Genomic DNA, 26,755 nt, shown 5'->3' with positions numbered 1-26,755 from the left:
TCAACTAGTGGAAGGCTTCCTCATTCGGCCGCCTAATAATGTCCATCTGCAGGTTAAACTTCTTCTCCTGATGCTCTGTTGCAGCCGCCCACATCCAATTGGAAAGTGCTGGGATTCGATATGCCTTTTGGAAGTTTCCCTTCAAATGCCTTAAACCATAACGATGGTAGGCAAAGGGTGGCTACCACCCCTGCAAATTGAACATATCGTGCAATATGCCAGCATTTCTGTCTGAGATCACATATATTCCCATGCGATCCTTAATAACGTGTTGCCTTAAGTAGTCCAAAAACATACCCCACGTACTAATGCTCTCATTAGCTGTAATTGCAAAAGCTAGAGGGAATATAGCTCCATTTGCATCCATTCCAACTCCAATTAGCAGCTTTATGTCGTATACCCCATACACATGTGTTCTACCTATTGATATTACAGGCCGACAATGAGCAAAACCATCAATGCATGGTTTGAATGCCCAAAACACAAACTCAAAAATATTATCGGGCACACCAGGCTTCGATTTGAGCTTCCATTCAACAATAGTACCATGATTGAAGTGTTGTAAAGCCGCCATGTATCTCGGCAACTTCTTGAAAGAGTCCTCCTAATTATCGTAGACTATCTAATGTGCACGCCTACGCCCAAGTTACGCCTTCCTCTTACTAACAGTTTTGCTATATACTTTCAGGACGGCTGTAATATAATCTTTAATAGGGAACCTGAATAAGGTGAAATATCAGCATATAGCAATGAGGAACATTATATTAACACCAAAATAAAATAAACTTAGGCGAAGGGGATACCTTGGGTTTTTTCCAATGTTGCCAACTAACACACGAGCAATCATATTGGTATCTAGATTGCAATGATCATCTAGGAGGTCACCCATATCACAAGTGTGTTTTGTGTAGAACTTTGAAATAGTCCACATTTTTTCAGCATTTCCTTACCACGGAGCATCCATTCGCAACCTTGATATTTTCGCTTGCAGACCAATCGCCAAAGTTTTCGTGTGGAATCGTCAAATTTAAACTCTCTCATCCCCTGGATGCAATAAATCTTAACAACCCTTTACAATGATTTTTTCGAGCTGAAAATCATGCCTTTTTCAATATGAGCCTTTTATTTTAGAAGATCCACTGGCTCTTTCCACAAACTTCGCCGAATATGATCATCATCCCTAGTAAAGACAAAGGCATCTGGGCAATCTTGAAGATAATCAAGATAGGGGATCTCATCGGAATTCCACTGAATCGGGGTCGACTCTTGCTGTTGAAATTGGCTTTGTGGCTGAACCGGAGTCGACTCTTGCTGTTCAAATGGTTGCTGTGAATTCAGTTCCTCTTGGTGTGGCGGACTGTTCATCATTTCTTGCAACAGTTCTACTTGATATTGAGGATTAGTTCCAACCTCAACCTCATCCTCACTTTGCTTATCGTCACTTTCCTCCGCATTAGGTATTTCCTACTTTCCTCCGCATTAGGTATTTCCTCACTATCGCTCGATGATGTCACTATATAATTCGGATAATCTGGACCATCCATAGCAGGTCTTTGCCTATAATTTGGTGCAACCATCACATTCTCCCTACATAAGAAAGTAGAGTATTTTAACTACTACACATCAAATAATACTATTGATGTTAAAAAAAAATAGACGAACCGATAGTAATCAACTACACCGAAACTTGAGGAAAGACCATCGTTTTGAGTAGTTGGATAGGCTGAGGATGTTCCAACCCGATTCATCCATCCCGATTGAGGGGACCGTCCGATATGATCCACATAAGGCGTATAACCCCTAAATAATATAATCGACATCATTAGTAGCATTCAAGTGCCACTACACATGATGATGATGATGATGATGATGATGATGATGATGATGATGATATCATCATCATCATTATCATTATAATAATAATGTAAAAAATGAATATTTACCATTGCCCATCAAATTGTTGACTTAAACTATCCAAAGGCATTCGACTTTTCAAAATGCCTTCATAAGTACTCATGTCAGGGCAATTGTGTTCACAAGTAGGTTCCGCTTGAGTGACTGTGGCCTGAATTCTAGACGGGGCTTCCCGACGAGGTCTATTTCGGGCTTCCTGAGGAGCCCTAGCCATGAATTCAAGTCGATTAATGGGTGTTGATATCCAATTTTGACCCTTCTTTCCTCCAATTCACTTTCTCAAGCTTCTAAATTAATAATTACCTTATTTTTACTATTATAATCATTATGGTTATTATCGTTATTCTTTACTATTCATTGTCACCATTTTTAGAAATACTAACTTAAATCTACATTTTTTATCAATGTGACTATTATTACATTACACCTTTTTTTAATTGATTGACATTACGTTATTAGCTATAAGTCGATACATCATATGCTAAATCATTAACGGTAAGTTTGAAATATTAGTACTTTATTTTCTACGTATTAATTACTAATTGTCATCACATAATATATATTGTACTAGTTGTTAAGTTAGAAGCTAAAGAAGTATAAGGAGGAATGATTAAATCCAATCAGATGGCCCAAACGACCAGCCCAAATAACACCCAAAACGCGGCGCAAACTAGCTATTCTCATCAGTAGCTCATCTTATACTCAACCCGGCCATTATTCTTTTAACTCATCTTTCTAACCTAATTTCCAATGTAAACAACCGCTTCTTGTCTTCTTCCTCTCTTCATATTCTTACACATAATCCAAACCTTTTCTTAGGAATGACAGACATTGACATCCCAATTTCGTGCAAGAATCTATTCAGTCAACAAAATAGGGTAAAGTGCTTTCTTTTTGAAATTTGATTCACTGTACAGGTAGAATCGAGGAACAGATTAAGTTTCAACCTTTGACACCCCTCTGCTACACCTCAAACGACTCTTTCTGCTACATTTTGGACCGTTCTAGAATAGATATTTTGAAATTCGAAACCTTTAGCTTAAAATCCCGCGTAAATCACTAACCCTAGCACTCTTCTTCCATCTATAAATACTTTATCAAAATGCTTCAGCCGACACTAAGTTTTTGGAACCATGAAAAACTCTCTCATCTAAGCTACTATATTTTCTACAGTCTCTAAGAGACTTTAAACATCCCTGAAATCTTACCACGCATAACATTTCATCTTTTTACTACTACTCTGAACTTTGAGATCTTTTAAACTTTTTATTCATCGAGGTTCGAATCTGTTCACAACGAGAGAGTAGATTCGAGACTGTCGATGTCCGTTCACTGCACCAACAAAAGGTTAGTGAATCTTAAACTTCAATCTTTTTTCTGTTTTTCTTTTACTGCTAGTGTGAAATAAATGTTCCTATTTTAGATAAAATCATGAGTTAGAGTTTCTCTCGTTTAGGAATCATGCTTTGGCGTTTTCTTTATCTAACCGTGTTCTTTCGAATTTTTTTAAAGCTCTGTTTGAGATAGCTTTTATGAAATGACTACCTCTTTTGATATAAACTTTAAGTCTTATAAATTTTGTGCTTCAGCCTTCGTTAGAAAATCATGGAAAAAATGGATATTTTGTTTAGCTTTCTGTTAGTCGTGGATACTATTCGGATTCAAGTTTGTTAGCTTAATATTTAGTAGCACTGTTATTATAATGGTTGTCGGATATCCACTTCCCTTTTATAGAATAATATGTCTCTAATAAAATCTATTTTTTTGTGGTAGTTCAGCTATTGATATGTAGCAAATAGAACCATTGTATTTTGAGACAAAACTCTTTCACGTACTAGATATCAGGGAAATAGACATTCAGCTTGAATCTCTTTTGACTGCTGAATTTGCTTAGGCTCGTATCTCTTTTGATCGCTGAGTTTGTTTAGGCTCAAGACATGAAGCTGCATTCAGTAGTTTAGTTTTAATAATATCATGCTTAGCTCTTTTCTTTTCTTTTTTTATCATCTAGTGTGCACTCATGAATCTTTTATAAAAAATTAAAAAAAAAAAAAAGATTACCTCATTTGTTAAAAAGTGACTTCCGACAAGTGAGGGATGGCTCAGTGGTTAAGCACCTCCACCCATGACCGGTAGGTCCTGGGTTCGAGTCACACTGGAGGAGAAGTGTGGAAACACTATAAATCCTCCTAAATGGGTGGGGAGAAAAAAGAAAAAAAAAAAAAAAAAAAAAAAAAAGTGACTTCCGAAGGGTACAAAGCATATTTCCTTGTTTATTTACATGGAGATTTTAGTGTGAAAATTTACTCAATCATTCATATATTTAAGGTCCTCATTCATGTATATATTTGTAGAGTCTTTCTTGAACTTACAGGTTGTTTTTGAATTGAATGATAATGCTACTTTACTTCGTTTACTTATTTTTCATAAAAAGAAATCATATCGTTACTCTAACCTTCTCTTTTCCCTTCTTTTCTTTGTTTACATGAATACCGGAGCCGAAGAGTCCACTCCGAGACTCGACGAAGCTGCTGGATCTAGAATATGCATCCTTCTCATCATCGTCCTCCCGTCTCTCTCTCTCTCTCTCAATAGAAAAACGAAAGAGAGGGATGAAGTAAATAGCGGACATCCTGTTACATTTTGTTTTCATTCCTCTGATTCTCATACACTGTTTATGTGGTCTTTCTGGTTTGTTTGGATGATTGTTTGGCCATGGTTTTAAATCTTGTAGTGAGATGATTTTACGCAGAACTTCCCCTTACAATATTAGCGTCAAGTACTTAACTTTAGGAAGCAGTAATCAAGACGTTTTAATCATAAATACTACCTGTTAGTTTTTTTTTTTTTTTTTCCAAAGCTTTTGTATTTATTCATGTAAAACACAAAAGTACATGGGGGGACTATACCAAGACCCCATGAATACATCACAGGCCACACATAGCCAAGGCAAAAAGGAGGAAGTTTACATCTGCAGCCTATCCTCACTAAGCTTTTAGCAACTTACATTTAGCTAAAAAGGAAATTACTCTACAATATTCTTGAATAAATACTACCTGTTAGTTAAGCAAGTATTTTTAGTAAAGGAATGATTTTATTTCGAGTAAGCTTCAATTTCAAATCGGCAAAAATGATTTGTTTTTACCCAAAGTTGCCTTACTCCATTTTTTCTTGAAAAGAAAGGCCAAATATCTTATCCATGCTTTGTCAAACTTTTTGAAGGCTCAAGTCCCTTTTTTAGCTCTAAACTTGAAACTAACTGTGTTAGAAATTTTGTTTACACATGAGTCTATTTTTCTTAAACAAGTTCAACGTCATTTATACTTATTAACATGGCTAGTCTTGTGTTTTGTCACTTAGAGATTTTCAAAATACTTGGCCTTTTTAATTAATTAAGTCCGGTCGGTTAATCATTTTTAATGGATCTTATAGGATGCTTAATACTTTCCCTTTAGATTAATTGAACTCTTACCTAGAATCTTTTGATTTCGTAGACTTTAAAATGGAGTTAGCTTTAGACAATTACTTTAATCAACTTTAGGTGTCCTAATTCACCCTAAATAATTAGGTGGCGACTCCTTAACTTTAATTAATCTCGGAATTACCGGAATGTTGTAAACCATTCTGACTCCGGTTAAAATGGGGTATAACAATGGCGACCTTCTCTATGTACATTTCAAGGACGTTTAAAGTTATGCATTCCCTATAATCATAAGGCGCCTTCAAATAATCCGTCAAAGAACCATCGTCTTGAATGTACCACTGTCCATAACTAGTTACACCTTGCGGCGTAAATGACATTGGATATTTTCCAATTATATTTAAATCAAAATCACTCCTACTAACTTGTAGTCTATTATACAAGGCTTGGAGTAATTTTGAGAATTTTAAGTCAAGTGGAAACTTAACATGGTATTTTGGGGGAGAATCATAGCGCAAATTATTTTCCTCGAATATAATTTGTCCATCACAGAATAAAGAAACTCTAATTCCCACCTCCTTATAGAGCGTAATGATGATTTCTGCAGTGTGAAATATTCAGATCCGCGAGAATATTATTGCGGTTTTGTAACACCTCATAAACTTGAACTAGGTGTGAATGTGTAAAAATCTAGTATTAAGATGATATTATATCTATATGAATCCATTCTTGATGAATTCGGGTGGAGGATGGTCGTTTTGAAGTCAAACCAACTAGTGAAGTTCTTAAGGGCTCATAAATTCGCCTAAGTTTTGGTAGGTCTGTCTTCTGGGCGATTTTCATGAAAATGTGTTGCGAATTGGAAAAATTTCCTTCATGAAAGTTGTAGATCTTTGAAATAGCTTTCCAACGGTAGGTCGCCCAGCCCAAAAAAAAGCTACGTACAAAAAGTTATGCCCGTTTTACTGAAGCCTGTCTTCGCTAGAAATTTTACCTGTGTTACGGTGAGACGTTACGGACCGTAACACGTGTTACGGACCGTAACACGTGTTACGGGCCGTAACATGAACTGTAACGTCTCAAAAATTTCCAGAAACTCTCTGGAAATTTCCACCAAGGGACGGTCCGTCCTTCAGAGGCGTCCTTTGGCCCGTTTTCACCAGAAAAATATAAATAAGACCCTTGTTTTGTTTATTCCTCCACTTCCTAAACAACCCTAAGGACGAAAATCATTCCCCCAAGTCTTTAAATCAAAGGTAAGGGCATCCTTAACATTACTAAATCATTCTAACATCAAACTCATGATTCTTAACATGATTTGTGTGATCAAAACCTAGGGTTTGCAACATAATTCTTCCCAAAGTGATTCAAGCTAGGGTTTGGGTGTTCTTCATTAGAAAAGTGAATTGTTAATCCTTGTTTAACAAATTAAGGTATGTCTCTCTTTAAAAAACTTATTTTGAATGAAAGTCACTGTTGAAACCATTGTTGGAAGTATAAATTTTATTCATGATTCTTTAATGAATGAAAGTAAAAGTAATCTTTTCATGTTTCTTGGACTCTAATTCATGTCTGAATGGTGGTTAATGTGTGTGAGGGGACAAACCCACATTAACCCTAGATTGTAACAAACCCTATATATGTATAAGATATTATGAATGTTTTCATCTACGAGAGATGCTTAATAATGATGTTTAAGAGTTGGTGATGACATTCTCATTGATGAATTGGGACATGGAAATCTTTTGTAAAGAAGTTATACGTTTTCAAAACTTTGATTGGAATGACTTATTCTTTCGATATGGCATAATGAACTTTAATGTTATTGATGATGTGACTACTTTGAGACAAATTGTGAATCGGCTTCTATGCCATGGACTTTGTTGTTGTGTTTGCCTTGCTATTCGGGAAGAAGAGTAGCCACTATGGATCCTAGTGTATTAATTGTCTTGCCATTCGGGAGGAAGAGTGGCCACTTCCGGGTTCGCTACCTGGGGTGTATTAATTGCCTTGCTATTCGGGAGGAAGAGTAGCCACCGTAAATCCATATTCCGGTGAATTGCGCAGTGTGCCTTGCTATTCGAGAGAAAGAGTAGCCATCGTGAATCCATATTCCGGTGTATTACGCAATGTTGTTGATAATGAGTTGGGCCTATATGGGCGATTGTGATATCCATATTTATTATGGAACTGATATTTATGTCTGATCGATTTAAAGTATAATTGAAACCGGGATTTTGGAATGGCTTTATAAACTGTTCAACAAATGATATTAAGAATCATAAAATGGAATGACAATTTTTATACTATCTTTTCAGAACTACTTTCTGTATGTATTATTATATTTTATTTTTATATTACTTATTGTCCCCGAGGCACTCACTGAGTACGAAGTACTCAGGCATACCATTGTTTTTTTTTATGGTATGTTAGGTAACGGAGGAGAGCGGGTTCTTGATACTTCAGGCGCTTAGGAAAGACTTGTTGTTGCTGCTGATTTGGTGAGCCCACACGTTCATTCGTGGGACACCCTATTATGTTGCTCATTTATTATTAGTTTTTGGGCTGCGTCCCGATGAGTCGAACTATTACCTCTTTATCCTAGAAGCTCCATAGTATACATTCTTGTGGGTAGTTATTGAGTTTTGTTAACTCTTGGGCGTTGTCACGTTTTGATTAACTTTATGATATTAAAGACATCCACTGATTTAGTTCATGTATTCAGGATTTGTTACATTTAATTTATAAACTGGTGGAGGCGAATGTTGAACCTGGCGGGTTCAAGTATTATTATTGTGTTGTTTAGGTTCTTCCGATGTTGTTCATGACGTCGGATGCCAGTCACGTCTAGGGTGAATTTTAGGGCGTGACAGGTTTACGCCAAGAATGGTCACATCGGCTTGCCGAATCAGAGCGTCTTGTTCGTGACTTGGAAAATCTCAACACTCCAATCCCAACAAGGTACTCCATAACCATGCCTCGAGTAGGTCCAGAAACTTGCGAGCTTGCCGTGCAAAGGATTAGAAAAGAAAATAACAGAATGCTGGCAAGACGATGTAGATTTTACATGCTAAAGTTGGCCAAAGAACAAGCATCATCAACCGGTAGAGAACTAACATCTACTGAAAAAAGATGTGTCTTAAGAAACCGCCAATATTTTTCTAAGGACGATATTGAGGACTTCTATTCTGATAATGATTAAGAATGTTGTGATTTTAGTTTTAAGTTTAATTTATGATGATGTTGTTATTTTGAAGAATAATATCATGTTTAGTTTTTCATTTACTCAAGGGCATGAATTGACGAACGTATTTTAAGTTTTTTTTATGATTGTATTTTTATTACTTTTGGTTTATTATTAATGAACAAGTTTAAGTATTTGTAAAGAACTTAAAGCTAATGACACCAAGCCTTCAAACAAAAATGGCGTTTCGAGCACTTTTCAACCACTAAAACGGCAATCCGAAGATTTTCTTATCTTTGATGTATTGAGCCTACCTTATTAATCGCACAAAAATAAGTAGGGTTCTATATAAAATATTGAAGTTTCGGGATCCCGAAGCATGATTAATCTATGATCAAAGTACGTTAAAAAGTGTAATGAAAGAGGGGTTAACCAAAAAGGAAAAAAAAAACAAGGAACCCTTTAGCGCAGTAAATTACTGCGCTAAAGCACTTAACGGTGTTGTCCCAGTTAAGTGCTTTAGCACAGTAATTTACAGCCTAAAGACAGTTTTGTAACTTTTTTTTGTTGTTAGGGTAGTTTGGTTCAAAAATACATTTTTGGGGTTATTTTGATTCCGGACTCGAAAAAGTGTATGTAGTAGAAATATATTTTTAGAATGCTCTATATTTAGAATGCGCTTCTTTCCTGTTTACATTACACTGCAAAAGACTTCTTTCCTATTTACTGCATGCAGCTGGACACTGTGGACTCGTCATTAAATGGCATGTGTTTCACACTTTTAATCCACGTTTCCAATTCCAACTTCCTACCGCAATACGTGTCATAAACTATTGCTACGTGGACTCACAGCTTCCTCAAACTTTCTCTAAATTTTCTGAGAATTTGTTATAGCATTTCGTTTTTGAAAGTATTTCCTTCTATTTAAAAAAAGTGTTCACTTAACCATTATTTTTTTGTTAAAAAAGAATGTTAACTTATCAAATCAAAAAAGAATTAACATTTTTTTTTTATATTTGCCCTTATTAAGTGTTAAGTGACCAACTCTCAATACTTATTTAATTAGGGGTAATTTAATCAAATTACCTATTTTTGCCTAGAAATTAATATTTTCTCAAAGGATATGCAAATGGCTAAGTAGACACTCGTTTTGAATCAGAGGGACTGCTAACATAGGAAATAGAAGTCCAAATAATATCTTTGATTTTCGTAGGAATAAAATTTAAAAATGATGCTGAAAAGAGTGAAAAGTTGCTCTTTTATTTCTCATAAATAAAAAAATACATGCTTGAATTTTTTTTTTTTTTTTTTTTAAATTGGTTGATATTATTATTCATGAATTAGGCAGTATCTGTGCACCAATGAAAAAGAAATCAATATACTTTGTCTTCAAATGTCAAGATTGACAGATTTCTCTTGAAATATAAGGCTCCATTTAGTTTATGCAATACTTGTTACAAAAGCTCAAACTTGTAATTAGCATTTAGCAACGCTCAAAAGAATAGGCATCTCAAAAAGCTTCAGTATCGGAGGTTCAAATTGTACAATTAAAGCTCAAAACTATGAAATGCAAACGAGTTACTTTCTAATCACCAAAACAACCGAAGTTGCACGTGTTTGGACTATATTTTCTTACATGGATTATTATTTATTTATTTACCACATCAATGGCGTTTGGACCTCACACACAGGATCTTCAATGTAAATGTGTTTAAAAAAATACACTTTGGACGAGTTTAAGTGTCTAGATTTGGTCACTTCAAAAGTTTTACGTCTATTTTACAAAACATGTCAAGTTTAAGGGGCTATCTAGATATTAAGCATTTAGAAAAAGTGTATGTAGTAGAACTATATTTAGAATGCGCTTCATATATTCCAGTCTCTTAGTGATAATACAACGCTTGAATTGACGAAAATTTTTGTCCAAATTTTCAGCAAGGAGGAATTCAATAATTTTCCCTTGATGATTACCATAAATATTTTATATTTTATTTTTATACATAATATATTTCTTATATAATATTATTATACAATATTTGAGTATGACAGTTATAGAGAGGTAATTTTACAAAGAGTGTACCGCTATAATGAATGTTACTGCTGTTATAGGTAGAATGCTATTAGAGAAGAAAAATATAACACGAAAAATCTGTTCCGAAGAAAATCGAACCGTTATAATGAAATACTGCTATAACAAATGACAATTATAGAGATATTTGACTGTATGTGCAAAGGCTTCGATAGTTTGACGATGTTCTTAATAAGAGAGGAAAATCATGAATCAAACATGTGGTTGGAAAGTAGAGAAGTGAGTTGAGGTTGTCAAACTAATCGATGGTATACAAGCGACCCAAGGTTGTCGTTAATGAACACTTCAAGAAAAAAATGGTGGACGGGACGGAAAATATTAGAAAGTTCTTCACAAAATATTTGTTCAACATATTATTTTTCCCAAAAAAACAAAATTGAAAAATATATGGCTGCTCGCCTCAGCTTTTTCTTTGAATTGGAGATTGTCCCAATTCCTTATAGATTCAAGTTTCTAAAATCAGGGATAAAATCCCAATCCCAATTCCCAATTCCTTATGGACTCGATTTGTCAGGGATAAAATCATTCCTGCAATAATTAACATTTTTACGTATCCATCACTTGTCCTGTCCGGTCCCATTTAAATTTTTCAAAATGAAGTTTTGCCCTGCCCTATCCTATCCTGATCCAATTAAATGTTCCCTTGCCCTACCCTGTCCCGCCCCGCCCCGCTATTGCCCTGCCCTATTGACTCGATGGCCAAATTGCTATTTTCTGGTAGTGTTATTGTATGTGCTATCTTGTTACCTTTATTTTGTATTTTAAAATAGCTACTTTATTTTAACACCTTGATTTAGTATATTGACATAACAACTTTATTTATGTTATTAAATTAGCATCCTTTATTTATCATTGACATTCCTATGAGAGAACAGTACGTAGGGCATTGATGATGCATACGAAGCTTCAATGACTACATAAGCAAGATAAAGAACAATAAACACTCGTGATCAGAATTAAACAAGCTCGAATAACATAGCATTTTCTTATTTTATATATTCGTCTTATTTTTATATTTTATTTAATTATTATTAGTATTTCACTTTGTAATATTGTATTGTCTTAGAGTATGTATGCTATCCACTCCGAGGCAATACTAAATTTCTAATTTTTGCTAAGTTTTATTTCTTACATATTTGTTTAGGGAGGGGTTTATTTCTCTCTCATTCGGATGAGTTGGGTAAGATATTGATCTTCCTTGATTATAATCTTTTTTAGAGATTTATTGATAAAAGTATATGTCTGGGTGATCTATTAAAAGAAGTCGGAAAATATTTTTTTGGCTCAAAGAAAAAATTACAGTTCCACCACATGGTTGTTTGTCACAAGGTGAACATGTACAAGGCTTAATTTATCTCTCTATGAGTGACTCACACAACCAAACAAGGCCTTTTGAACTAAAACTGGAATGCTCCGGGGATCTTAATAGCTCAGTTGGTTGGCTACCTGAACTTTTATCTTATTAGTGAAGGTTCAATTCCTCACCTTGTAATCCCTTCCCCTAATTTCCTCTTCCCCTACCCCATTTAAAAAAAAATATGAAAAAAAGAAGAAGAAGAAGCTGGAATGCCCTTCACTAAGACAAGCTATCTGCCTTCACCTAACAGAGGCCAAATTTCTCAGTAGGTCCACTTGATAAAATTAATGTGCTCCGTAAAATAATACGAACACTAAAAACGTGTATATATAATACAAATACAATAAATCAATGACCAATAATAATATTTTCTCAAATAATAGTATGTGAAAATGACAACCTTAGCTTTATTAGCCGCAACTTCAAATATCCAATCATAATCGATGTCATCTTTAAAGATTAGGAAAAAAGGAAAAAAAATTATTAGATAGATAATACGCTAAAATTTATGTTAAAATACTCTTTAAGATACAAATTAACATGTTCATTATTTTTCCTTTGCTACTCATTTATTTCCTTTATCAACAAAGCAAGCTTGATGTCCAAGTGCCAACTTCAGTGGATTTGCTTACCAATATTGCTGAGCCATTTAGCAACCATTTCAATAATGTCAGACGTATATGCCATGCTTATGTTGATATGAAGTAATTTTGGTTCCAAGAAAATTGAAACCCCACTTTGCAAGTTGTTTTTGGTGCCTCGACTTTAAAGTGTGGACCAGTATGTCTAAACTGTAAGTTTAAGCACACTTAGATCTGTAGAAGTAATATTACTAATGCACCCTCTTGTCCCCTTTACCTCTTTTAACTAATGTGTAAAGATATATTAACTGATGGAAGAAGAACTCAACTCATCACCTCAAATATCAACTTTTTAACAGGTGACAAGACCTTGACTTGATCAAATTCTTTCTCTGCGTTCAAGATTAATTGCTTCTACTTTTCTGTGCACCGACGGACAGTATTAAAATATAATAAACTAATATATGTACAAATAATAATGTAAGTATATAAATAAAAATCTAGGTATTAATGCATAAGATATCAAAATGTACTTGCTGTAAAATTAAGAAACGATTATTAATTGCACAGAATCGTAGTATTACGCTGTACATGTGCAAAAATAATGATTCTTAAAAATGATAATAAATTGATATCCCGTGGTCTTTAACGAATCAGGGGCCACCGAAATATTAATTTTAAGCATGGCGAGCCAAAATTAGGTGTCAACGATACGTATTAGTCTCATTAAATCATGAAATCTTAACCGTTTCAATTAATGTTGATGTATAATTAAAGAAGGTGATATATTTTATATTTATCTTTTCGTGGAATAAAGTAGATTAGAAATTGATACTTTATTTCCACCTTATTTTGATAAAAAAAAAAAATTGGTGTTCAAAGACGGCTACACGTCACCTTGAAAATAGACTTGCTTAAAATTATTGTCCTCCTCATGGGTACGTAAAATGATCCGTCTCAATTGATTATAAAGAAATTTGTTTCGTACTAAATTTCGATCAACCTATTGTCCTATTGAGTATAATAAAAATATGGGAAAAGGGTCAAATATATCCCTCTATTTTAGTTTATTGGTTAAATTTATCCTCCGTTAGTCAAAGTAATCAAAGATACCTCTCTGTTTGTCAGTATACACATATACCCCTTGATCAGTGACGGATTCAGGATTTTCACTCAAGGGGTTCGAAAAAATAATAAAAGCTAAATATCAAAAATTATGTTGTCCCTGGGGATCGAACTTAGGACGCTAGAGACAATTTTGAACATCTTGGACTGCTTGAGCTAACCTTTTGCATTTGTTCAGGGTGTTCAAAAGTCAATATATGTACATAAACACGAAAAATTTATCCAATATATACACTGTAATTTTTTGCCGAGGGTGTTCGACCCTCACCGCCATGTAAATCCGCCCCTGCCTTGAATGGATGAAAATCCCAAATCAGCCAAAATTACTCAATTTCAATTAAAATTATCCGACCTGTCTCTTATAACCCGACCCGTGACCCCATCTCCTCTTCCTCACCGTTGCTTGCTCCATAGCCATCATTACCAGCGAGCTCGTGACACCGGAGCTCCGGCGAGCTCCAACCACTATCACATCAAAGCATAGGTGAGAAAGAGGCGGGCAAACAAATGCTCCGAAGAACTTGACTTTCAAGGTTTGTTTTTTCAACATTCAAGAGCACAATGTTCTGTTCTTATTTGAAAGTCAAAAGCTTGTTTTCAACATTCTATGATATACTGAATTTAGTAGTACTAAAGGTTTCATATGTTGAAAGATAATCCTGGGTTCTTCCTCCATGGCACGTCAAAAAATTCTAGCTGACATGGGTTATGAATTTACACTTATGGTACGTTCATTTTAGGAGATTCTGTATTTTTACTGCAACTCGCATTTTCTGGCCAGTTTAGGTATTGTACCTTGTTTAAGAAAATGCTCTGGTCAAGATGTGGCGTGTCATTTGCTAATCAAAGTAGGAACAAATAATGTGATAGTGGCCGGAGATCGCTGGAGCTCTGGTGTCACGAGCTCGCCGGCAATGATGGCTATGGAGCAAGCAACAGTGACGAAGCGGAGATGAGGTCGCGGGTCGGGCTATAAGAGACGAGTCGGACAATTTTAATTGAAATTGAGTAATTTTAGCTGATTTGGGATTTTCATCCATTCAAGGGGTATATATGTATATTTTAGCTAATAGAGGGGTATATTTAACTACTTTGACTAACGAAGGACAAATTTAACCAATAAACTAAAATAGAGGGGTATATTTGACCCTTTTCCCTAAAAATATTGGTTGTCAGTCATTAACGTAGCATAAGCTATACATGCTAGGTGTCGGACTCATAGTTGCCAGTGGATACTGGGTGTGTCAAAAAATATAAATATGTTGCTACTCAAATTCGAACACACAACCTTAGGCATGTTTTGCAGCTCCTTAACCACTGCGCTAAACCATTAGCTTGTGTCAAAGGGTGTCAACACTAGTATACATACCTACAAAACCAAAATTTCACCAATCTATACAATGTAATTTTCCGACGAAGGGGTATCGCTTGACACCCCTCGGGCTAGTGTATCTCCGCCCCTGATAGTTGCTTATCCCTTGGTCACAACTCACAAGGTCCCATAAAAGAAAAAGGTTATGAATCTGTTTGGACGAGCTTATGACTTATGACTTATGAGCATAAAATATAAGTTAGAAATCCTAATTAACTTGTGATTTTTGTCTTATTTTTGTTATTTTGACTTAAAAATAAATGTTTAAAACACTTTTTTATCTGATCTAAACACTAAAAAGGTACTTAAAAGCTATTTTGGCTTAAAACCGCCTAAAATAAGTCAATCCAAATAGGCGCTGTATCACAATAAATTATGAACCAATGAATGCAAAACTGAATGATGACCGTTGAACCACGTTTAATTAGTTCCACTCTTGAAATATTATCAAAACCGTTGCCAATAAATAACTTCCACTCAATGGTCATCAGGCGACATTGGACTGTAAAAAGGAAAACTGAAAGATTAAGGTTGTGTACGGTACGGAGGAAAATATTTTCCAATTTTCTTGTTTACTTAGTTAAAAAATTTGGAAAACATTTTATTTAGGAAAATAAGTTCCTTAAAATTGGAAAAACTGATTTTCTTAATCAAAATAGCGAAAACAAGTCCACAACTGAAATTTCAACAACCGCCCAACGCACCCCTCAACCATTCCCACAACCTCACGCACCACCCCCACCCCAAGCCTCCCCCCTCCATTTTTTTTGTTGTTGAAAGATCTTTAATTTTTTCTTTTGGGTTTTCTACACCCACCCTCTCCAAAAAAAAATTCTTAAAAAAAGTTTTAAAAAGTATTTTCTTTTTTTGGTTTTTTACATCATCCACCCCCTCCAAAAAATATATTTTTTTTAAAAAAAAGTTTTAAAAAAATTTCTTTTTTGATTTTCTACACCCACCCCTGCTCGCACCCCTACCCCGTCCCAAATTTTCTACTTCATATTTAATTTTACATTTATAAGAAATTTATAAAAATGAAAAAATTGCGTGGTTAAATTTGGTGTGGGGTGGGTTGTAGTTGGGGATTGTGGTGGGGGTGCATAAGAAAAAAATTCTCATTTTTATAAATTTTCTTATAAAAGTAAAATAATATATATGAAATAGACAATTTGCAAGGGGGTGGGTGGGTAGGAGGGTTGGATGGAGCGGTGGTGTGTGTGGGGGTGGGGTTGGGGTGGGTCGTGGTGTGGGGTAGGGTGGGTGAAGATGAAATGCGTTTGAGGGTGGTGGTTGGGTGGGGGTGGGCTGAGTGGTGGAGGGTGGGTGCTTGGGTGATGGAAATCAGGCATAAACAGCGGAAGTAAATAGCCAGGATCAACTTGCATGTAATATAGACAACACGTAATCAAGATATTAATCAAGCATAAATTTGATACTTATCTCTTGAAGCATAATTGCAACCTCGAATCTAGCCTTCAGAGCAAAAATCATCCACGCGTTCATCCTCCAGTTTCACGGTCTTCTACTTTGTAACCCGAATAATTACTAGAATCTGCGAAATTCGTGTTGGCGAATTTCTATGAAAAAAGTGTCGAAACTTGTAAAACCCTTAGCCTCCTTATGGAATAAGACTCCTATTTTATAACTACAGGTTTTAAAATTTCACCCTTTTCCAAAACCTGTTGGGTCTTTATTTTCCACCAAGAAATAATATTCCATTTAATTCTTTATTATTCGGGCACAGCAAGGACCACAAAATTTAATTAATGAGGCTTCTTATTATGGAATTAATTCAAAATATCTGAATTAATCCTACCATAATAAATTACGAATTATTCCACTAAAAAATCGTAACTACACTCCTCAGTTCAATTTCGAAATCTTTCATTAAATCTTATTTAACTCCCATGTTAAGATTACAGATATCAGTCAATTAAATTAAATTTAATTTATTGACTAATTGAATCCTTTATATTTCCGCTTAACTTATATCATGTGACAGATACAAAATTCACCTGCACGGTTTTCACATGAGACTTATAAGCAATCATAAAGGGGTATCATCAATCTCAAAGTCGAGACATGGATTCTATCAACTAATTATTATTTCACAAATGTATTTTACCATTATCCAATTCACTAGGAATACATAGACCCGCAATTGAGTCGTACCTTTTAATAAATCAAAATAATGAACAAATCACATTGATCATAATAATTATATCAAGATTAAGAGTATGAGTACATTTAATGAACTAGAGAATTTGTTTTATATATTCAGTACAAAAACACTTATCTCTACTTGGTCCGTTCAATACATACAAAATGTACTAGCACAAGAAGAAGGAACTATATCGTTCCCATAATGAAGATACATTATATTAATCTTGTGCTATAATCATACCGATGACTTTGTCCAATTTTCATCATAGATTGTGAACATAAATTTTATACTTATAAGAATCGACGATTTAATCTTCCGTGTATAAACTAAACTCTATACACTAAATCATCTACTATATAAGTAAATGACACACATACTAATACATGATCTATTTAACTCTTTATTAAGCAATGAATAAATAATTGTTCTATAATAAATATTATATCCAAACACATGGTTAATAGTATATATCCCAACAATTGGGGTGGGTGGTGGGTGTGGGTGTGGGTGTGGGGTTGTGGGGTTGGTAGGGCTTGGTTGAGTATTTTTCAAAAAATGTTTTGTACTAACTAACTGAACATGAGGAAATAAGTAAGAAATTTACTTATTTTCCACTACCCAACCGAACATGAGAAAATAAGTAGAAATTCACTTATTTTCCAAAACATATTTTCTGTGAAAAATGTTTTCCTCCGTAGTGAACACACCCTAAGCATAAAAAGAATATATAGAGAATGAGTAATTACGTTGTAAGTATAATGGAAATTCAATCTAAAAGTTCATTTCTTTCGCTTAAGAGTATGATATTATCCATCTGGACTGAACTAGGTTGGGCGGATAAAAAAAAAAAAAAAAAGAGGAAGCTAGTATCATATCATGAGTATAAATCTCAATAGCTTTGGTCTATGTAGCTGTTGTTTTCTACATCGTTCTTAACGGTGGCGGATTCAGAATTTTTACTTAGGGGTTTAAAAAAAAACAATAAAAGCTAAATATAAAAAATAATGTTGTTGATAGAAATTGAACCTAGGATGCTAGAGACAATTTTCAACACCCTGAACTGCTTGAGCTAACCTTTTACATATGCTCAGGGTGTTCAAAAGTTAATATATAAACATAAACACAAAAAATCTATCCTGTATATACACTGTAAATTTTTGCCGAGGGTGTTCACACCTCTACTTAAATCCGCCCCTGGTTCTTAACTCTTATATAACATACGGGTTTTCTAAAAAATTTAACTATTATCTAGATCATGTGTGTGTGTATATATATATTAAGAAATTCACTAGATATTTATAAATATTTGACTGCAAACTTAATTTATTATATATTAATTTGAAGTCACTTAGAAATTCATAAATTTCAAATCATGAATCTGCTTCAACAGTCAGAAATTGTCACAAACATAATGAATAGATTTAACTTCTCTATAATGCGATGCATAAAAGAAAATATTGCACTATTAAATCAGCTTAAACATAATTACACGTAAATCGTCCTTAAAAAGTGAAAAAAGTGAAATTAGTAACTTAGAAACAGGGGCGGCTCAATACATATGATGGCCTAAAGCAAAACTTAAATGAGAGGCCTTAACCTTTTTGTTAAAACAAAAAATGAAAATTCGTATATAATTTCATTTGAAACCTATTTTCTAACTTTTTGATATGTAAAGTTATTTAAAACTCCTGGAATTTGTGTTAAAGTTTTAATCCGTCTTTTTGAGTTTTGAATAGTCAAATTCATACTTTCTAATGTACATATTTATATTCTACTAAATAATTTAAAAGATAATAAAAAGTAAGAAATTCAAATATAAACAAATTTTAGATGTAAAATAATAGAAAGATAGAATAATGGAACTCGATTTAACAGATGATTTGATATTACTTTTTGTTACTTCAATACGCTGGATGCAAGGCTTGAAAATTCGAGAGAAAAAAAACAAAAAAAAGTTCGATGATTTACTTTGACTATCTTATTTTAATGAAATTATTTTTGAGACTTGAAAAAAGGCCAAGGGAATACAAAAGATTTAAGGAGTGATTCCCAAAAAACCAATAGTCAGACATCTCTATAACAATCACTCACTATAACAACCTTTTAGATAACAATCAAGTTTCCTTTAGAACTTTTTTTGCTGCTATATTCTACCTAATCTTTATAACAGTGTTTTACCTATAAAAACAACATCTATTAATATAACTTATTCTTTGTAAAATCACCCCTTTATAACAATCTTACTCAAATGTTAATTGATTTTACTATTTCTCACTTCCGTTGCAAGTCATTCATCTTTCATAATTAAAACAATATGAGTACTTCCTTGTTGTCATAAAGCCACATATAAAAATAGAAATCTTTAAGATAAGTAATAACAAGTATAATATTTTGATTATATATTTTGAATCTTTAATATTCCACTTTTGATAAGAACATAACATTAATACTTATTCAATAATAAAAAAAATTGTATTAAAAATGTGCACATTAAAAAAATTTGGGGCCCTACAATTATGGGGCCTAAAGCTGCTGCTTTAGCAGCTTCACCATCCACCCGCCCCTGCTTAGAAAATAAGTAGAGATTCTAGGCAGGCACAAGTACATGCACCGACTTTACATTGTTAATAATGTAAGTTAAATAGATAGTAAATGGGAAATATGAATGCCCCTAAGTAGTAGTAGAATTCTATATAAGGCCGTTGAAGCAGAAGCTTTTAAGATCCAGCTTTGTGGTGAAGAAGAAATTAAAAGAATGGCTTCTAAACCTGGCATTCTCTCTGAGTGGCCATGGGCACGGCTTGGTAACTTAAAGGTATATATACTCTTTCCTTCATTTATGATAAAAAGATATCTCTAGTTAGCTTCATGCAACTATCTATAATAAACGTTTTCAGCACAGACTGTATTACGTATTACACGGAGTTGGCATTTGTCAATATTCTGCTAATTTTTTTTTTTCTTCAAAATAATATGTTGGTATAAAGTACTTGGTGTTGGCACCATTTGCGTGTCACAGCATATACACATTCTTCATGAGCAAAGATCAAAGAGAGAGGGACATGTTCTACATACTCGTACTCCCATTTACTCTCTTCAGAATGGTTCACAACCAGATATGGATATCTGTATCCCGTTATGTTACTGCAAAGGGTACTAATCGAATTGTTGATAGAAGTATTGAATTTGATCAAGTTGACAGAGAAAGCAACTGGTATGTACTTTCATTCTTCACTCCACTCCATGTCGTTTTGGCAAATAAGTACTCGGCACTGTCGCACGTGATATTTTCACCAAACTCGTTTTGGTAAATACGTTTTATAACAGCTTAAAACTCACCAATACTGTAAAAAAGATATTTACACAATTACACTATTACCATATATAACTTAAATACTAGATTATGTCAAGCTAAAAGTTACTCCGTCTCAATTTATGTGACACTTTTCGCTTTTCGAGAGTCAATTTGACTAAACTTTGAAGCTAAATTGAATTAGATTAACTTGATATTTTAAGATTAAAATTTATATTTTTGAAAAATACATAAAAAGTATTATAACTTACTTTTCTCATATCAGTTTAGTGAAAAAATACATCTTAAAATGTTGGTAAAAGTTCGTACAGTTTTAATCTCGGAAAATGAAAAGTGCCGCATAAATTGGGACAGAGGGAGTATTTGAAAGTTTTTTTGGTCATTAAACAAGCTTTAACTTACAGAATTTGGCATACGTACGTGCCTAAATTACCTTGTACTTTGTTAGGTTCTACAACTGTATCTACAAGCTAAGAGATCTAACAAAACGAAAAAACAATGTCAATTAAACTGTACATGACATGATTGATTTAAGGATGAATAATTGTTTTGTAGGGATGATCAGATCATACTTCTTGGTTTGCTACACTATATCGGATACCTGATGCTGGAACAAGCTCATCACATGCCTATGTGGAGGACTGATGGAATCATAATAACCATCTTGATTCATATTGGTCCTGTGGAGTTCTTCTATTATTGGCTTCACAGAGCTCTGCACCACCATTTTCTCTACTCTCGTTACCATTCCCATCACCACTCCTCCATTGCTACTGAGCCCATCACTTGTAAGTCGTCTTTCAAAAATATTCTCCATCACTTTGATAAATTTGGTGATCACGTTATTAAGAGTTAGAATTATCAATCCTCGAGAAGATGCATAACAGTTCTAGGGTGTGTTTAGTTAGTCAAAATGTTTTGAAAAATATTTTTTCTTGAAAATAAGTTCTCTGAACACTTAGGAAAATGATTTTACTAATAGAAGTGGGGAAAACAAGTTTCATAAGTGGCATCCGATTGTATTCTCTCCACGACTCCACCCCCTCAACACCACTACCCCTTCTTCCTCTCGCTCTGTAACGCCCAACCACTACCTCTCAACTCACCCCATAGTATTTATCTAGATTATATGTATAAATGTCCTTGGGAGATATTTCTGCTTACTTGCAAACATCAGAACATGTGTAAGAAAACTACTTATTTTTCAGGAAAACATTTTTCTAAAAAAAACATTTTCCTTCACAATAAACACACTCTTATAAAAAAAGAAATGTCTAGTTAAATAAAAGATATGAGAGTGAAGTAGCTTGTATATTGGCTTTCTCTAGGTTAAAAGAAAAAGAGGGTAAATTTCACAGATGGTCTCTTAATTATAAATTGTTTTCACAAAAGTCACTTAACTATCATTTCTAACACAAAAGTCACTTAACTATCATTTCTAACACAAAAGTCACTTAACTTTGAGTACATCAACACAAAAGTCACTAAACCACTTTCCGGTGTCACTAAACTACTTTATGGTGATAACTCATTTTTTACTCTTTTTTTTTAAAAAAAAAAACTAATAGACAAAAAATTAATTAAAAAGGTTCAATCCGACCCGACCCAAAACCCATATGAAGAAAGTAAATAACCTCTCATATTCTTCCATTTTTCCTACCATTTTAACACGTTTGCTTTGAAATAATACTAGGTAGTTCTTCTAGCTATCAAAGTCAATTAAAATTATTGTTCTTACTTGTATACCATGACCAAATTAAGCAGGGTATGGCATCATCTTGATTAACAAGATTTTCTATAATGAAACAGTTAGAGGTGGAATTTATTTAGCATGTGAATTTATTTCCTCCTATTTCTGCAGTTACAATCATAATATTTGCTAAAAAGTGCAAATAAATTGCTAAAGAGTAAAATCCTGATACATGGAGAACTTGATATATGAAGAAAATCTTGTTATACAACATCTTGCTTAATATTTCAACCCTATTCGGGTTGAACCTTATTAATTAATTTTTTATTTATTAATTCCCCGTCCTAATTTATACGATACTTTTTCCTTTTTAGTTAGTCTTAAAAAAAATGACACCTTTCTATATTTGTGTAACAATTCAACTTTAAATTTACCCTTTTACACTTACTAAAATAATTTCTAGTCACACTAATTTCTATGGTTCGTTTTAGACCACAAATTTCAAAAGTCTTCCTTCATTTCTTAAACTTTGTGCTCAGTCAAACAACTTCATATAAAATGGGACGGAGGGCGTAGATTTTTTTATTTTTTTAAAAAAAAGAGTAATCACCGTAAAGTGGTTTCGTGACACTGGAAAGTGGTTTAGTGAGTTTTATGTTAGTATATTCAAAGTTAAGTGACCAACCGTGAAATTTACCCAAAAAAAAAAAAAGACAATCAATTACCAATTTGAGTGGTTTACGAAGTTATTTTATATTATTTTGGCAGCTGTTATTCATCCATTTGCTGAGATCCTAGCATATTTCGCGCTCTTTGCCCTACCAGTTTTCACAACTCTGTTCACTGGGACTGCCTGTGTAGCTTCATTTGGTGCTTACACTACATATATTGATTTCATGAACAACATGGGCCATTGCAACTTTGAGCTCATTCCTAGGTGGATGTTCTCTGTGTTCCCCCCTCTCAAGTACTTGATGTATACACCCTCGTGAGTTTTCTTGCCCTGTATTTTAATGAGTTTAAGTTCTTTGCTCAAAATATGTATACAATCATGCCTTTTTTAGTTATTATAAGTAAATTCTTAATACATCAGTCTATAATGTCTACATTGTCTACTAGACTTTTATGTAAGCCTGCTAAGAGTTTCTTTCCTGAAACTACTGAAAAATCTCAAACTTAACTTAGTCATTTGGATATAGATTTCAAGAACACGTCATGTTCATTGACCCCCAAAATGTAACTCATCATGCATATCGAAAAGGTAGTACAGTACAGTAGTCTGATTAAAGTTACAAAAGAGATGCACCTCTTGTACTTATGTATACAGTATAGTCACTGTTACAGGCTCCGCGAGCAGGATAATTTTAACAAATTCGACTTCTGCTTCCAACTTTAGTTACTCAGGGAAATAAATTGGAACACTTGAAATTATGTCTCTTTCAAATGTACTTCTCTCGTATGGTCTATAGATTTTTTTTTTAAGCATTCCATGTATATTTTTGTTAAGCTATTAACAAGGTAGGGGTCAATGCCAAACCCCCCTAATGGCCATGGTCTATAGATTGGGCAGGTCAGTAATAACTGAAGCTCTGTATTTCTGATTGTTTAATTTTTTTCCAGTATTATATTTTCATGTTCATGGAACCTCTTTCGAATGTAATTACTGAAGTTCTGTATTTGTGAACAACTTGTTTAATCTTTTGCCACTGAGATTGATGTTTTGATATCACAGGTACCACTCACTACATCACACTCAATTCAGGACAAATTATTCACTTTTCTTGCCAATGTATGACTATATCTATGATACAGTGGACAAGTCATCAGACGCGTTGTATGAAAAGTCACTTGAGAGAGAAGCTGAAGTGCCTGATGTGGTGCACCTTACACATCTAACAACCCTGGAATCCATCTACCATCTTCGACTAGGGTTTGCATCACTGACCTCGAAGCCTCACACCTCTAAGTGGTACTTCTGGTTAATGTGGCCCGTCACACTATGGTCAATAATGATTACATGGATATATTGTCACGCATTTGTTGTCCAGAGAAATTTGTTCAAGAATCTCAAATTACAAACTTGGGTTATTCCAAAATTTCGCGTACAAGTAAGTAATCAATATCATCTGAGACTATTGTTACATTTTATAGGTCCATTGCTAGAGTGATTATTTGTCCTGGTTCTTGATTTTGTGCAGTACTTTATGCAATGGCAAAGAGAGACTATTAACAATTTGATTGAGGAAGCCATCATCGAAGCAGATCAAAAAGGCATAAAAGTATTGAGCCTTGGACTCTTAAATCAGGCAAGTCAAAATATATGTCTAAAAAGCCTAACAATATCCATCCATACTTTTTAAGTTTTATCTATGAGAAATACGCATGGTTTGTTCTTAATTTATAATTTTCTTGCAAGCTTATCGCAAAATGTTTTGTAAGGTATCACAACATATTGTTATTTTGGAGAAAGAGATTTAAAAAGAATTCACCCCGCCCAATATCAATGTTTGTAGGCTAAACCAATTAAAGAGGGTCAGCTCATGCTTATGATTTATGCAAATGTAACTTTCCAGGAAGAGCAGCTGAACAGTAATGGTGAACTTTACATAAGAAAGCATCCTCACCTAAAAGTGAAGGTGGTAGATGGAAGTAGCTTAGCTGTTGCTGTGGTCATAAACTCCATTCCTAAAGGAACTTCCCAAGTTGTCCTTCGAGGCCGTTTGTCCAAAGTTGCTAACTCCATTGCCCGTGCCTTGTGCCAACGAGGAATTCAGGTATATTTGACTATTAATCTCCTCCATCATTATTGGTATTCTTGTTCTCGCATTCATCTAATTTTTATGTATATAGGTTGTCACGTTAGACGAAGAAGAGTACAAGAGACTTAAAGCAACGCTTACTTCCGAGGCTGGAACTAATTTGGTCCTCTCAAAATCTTGTAATGTTTCAAAGGTATAAACCAAAATACATTGAAGCATACTAATCTATATCTTGTCAATTTATGACATTTTCTTGCACCTCCCCACTCCCTCCTCTCCTAACCCAAAGTTCTAATATGTCGAAATTTGAACAATTCTGGAATTCAGCAAGTCCAAATACAGAAAAGAAACTTCCCCCAACATCTCATGTCTCCTGTCTATAGATTAAAAAGAGGTTCTTGATTGAAATTTTATATCACAGACATGGCTAGTAGGGGACGGATTGAATGAAGATGAGCAATTGAAAGCACCAAAAGGAACATTATTCATTCCTTATTCACAATTCCCACCAAGGAAAGCTCGCAAGGACTGTTTCTACTTCAGCACACCAGCCATGGTTGCTCCAAAGCATCTTGAAAATGTAGATTCTTGTGAGGTTAGGAAAGATCATTTTATTTTCTTAATTTCTCTATACTAACTTGATCATGTTTTGATAATTAAATAAATTAATGAGTGATTTATTTTTTTAATTCTAGAATTGGCTGCCAAGAAGAGTGATGAGTGCCTGGAGAATAGCTGGAATTTTGCATGCATTGGAAGGTTGGAATGAGCATGAATGTGGTGACATGATGCTTGATATTGAAGAAGTCTGGAAAGCTAGTCTCAGTCATGGTTTTTGTCTATTAACCAAGATTTCTGCTGCTTAATCAAAGGGTTAAAATTATATATAGACTTCTCCTTTTATGATGGAATCTTGGATCTATGGTGACTTAAAAGCTTGTAAAATATTCCTACTATGCTTTGTGATGCTTTGTGCAACACCAGTATTTTGTTGCTCAAGTGTTGCCCTTCTAGAAGTTCTTTAAATAAAATCACCATTTCGTTGGGTGAATATAAGTGTGCACAATGCTAACCTATTACAACATGTAGTAGGTAGCAAAGCCCATATATATAAACATATATAAAGGTTTTGAGGCATCTTATTAAGATTTGGATTAAGACAACCTACTCGTTGAGCTGCCCCTGGGCCAACCCTCTCCTTCCCGGGTCCATGTTCCCCAACCCAACCCCAACAACACAACAACAACATACTTGTGGGGCCTAGGAGGGTAGGATGTACGCAGACCTTACCCTACCTTTGTAGGGTAGAGAGGCTGTTTCGCATAGACCCCTAACCCACCCCACTACGAACATATTGACAATTGGTTACTATGAGCTACTAGGATAGTATGTTTGTGTTCTTACTACATATTGGCACTCACAGTACAACTGACAAAGTTTCACTTATTCTGATTCAACGTCAATCTTATGATTGTACTGTTAGTTACCAATTTACCATCAAACCAACAGGTTTAATCGTTATTTTCATTGTATGTGCCTTGACAGAAAATCATATATGAAGCTCTGTTAAAACATCAAACAACTATATTTAGTTTAGGATGGATATGTGCATGATTTAGAACTCAATCTTTTCATCAACTATGTACAAAAAAATTACAAAAAAACCTACATAATTTCTTCAACTTAAATACTCAGATGCTGAACAAGTTGTAACAAAAGGAAAATCAACGGACCCAACAGCTAAAACTTAGGAGAATTCAGCCACTCAAGATAGACATGTGCAAGA

The 26,755-nt window shown here is 34.2% G+C and overlaps 1 protein-coding gene across 2 annotated transcripts; it reads left to right on the top strand.

The window, feature by feature from the left end:
* The first annotated feature begins 19,841 nt into the window (after positions 1–19,841).
* On the top strand, positions 19,842–26,115 carry LOC132645864 (very-long-chain aldehyde decarbonylase CER1-like). 2 transcript variants are annotated; one of them, XM_060363103.1, is made up of 10 exons: positions 19,842–20,022; positions 20,195–20,421; positions 21,076–21,308; positions 22,979–23,198; positions 23,943–24,318; positions 24,409–24,516; positions 24,784–24,984; positions 25,061–25,162; positions 25,391–25,564; positions 25,665–26,115. In XM_060363103.1, exons 1-10 carry the CDS (start codon positions 19,873–19,875, stop codon positions 25,833–25,835), a joined length of 1,962 nt encoding a protein of 653 aa, XP_060219086.1. In that variant the 5' UTR covers positions 19,842–19,872; the 3' UTR covers positions 25,836–26,115. The 2 variants fall into 2 exon arrangements, with proteins under 2 accessions (XP_060219086.1, XP_060219087.1); XM_060363104.1 differs by having other exon boundaries at positions 19,844–20,022; positions 20,308–20,421.
* Positions 26,116–26,755: the final 640 nt, after the last annotated feature.

This window comes from Lycium barbarum, chromosome 6 (genome assembly GCF_019175385.1).
Source record: "Lycium barbarum isolate Lr01 chromosome 6, ASM1917538v2, whole genome shotgun sequence".
NCBI lineage: Eukaryota > Viridiplantae > Streptophyta > Magnoliopsida > Solanales > Solanaceae > Lycium > Lycium barbarum.
This window is presented reverse-complemented; position numbering and strand designations above follow the sequence as displayed.

Coding starts and splice junctions, on each gene's coding strand:
- LOC132645864 (XM_060363103.1), top strand. CDS start 19,873: ATGCCCCTAAGTAGTAGTAGAATTCTATATAAGGCCGTTGAAGCAGAA. Junction 24,517..24,783: donor GCCTTGGACTCTTAAATCAG/GCAAGTCAAAAT, acceptor GTAACTTTCCAG/GAAGAGCAGCTGAACAGTAA. Junction 25,163..25,390: donor AATCTTGTAATGTTTCAAAG/GTATAAACCAAA, acceptor TTTATATCACAG/ACATGGCTAGTAGGGGACGG.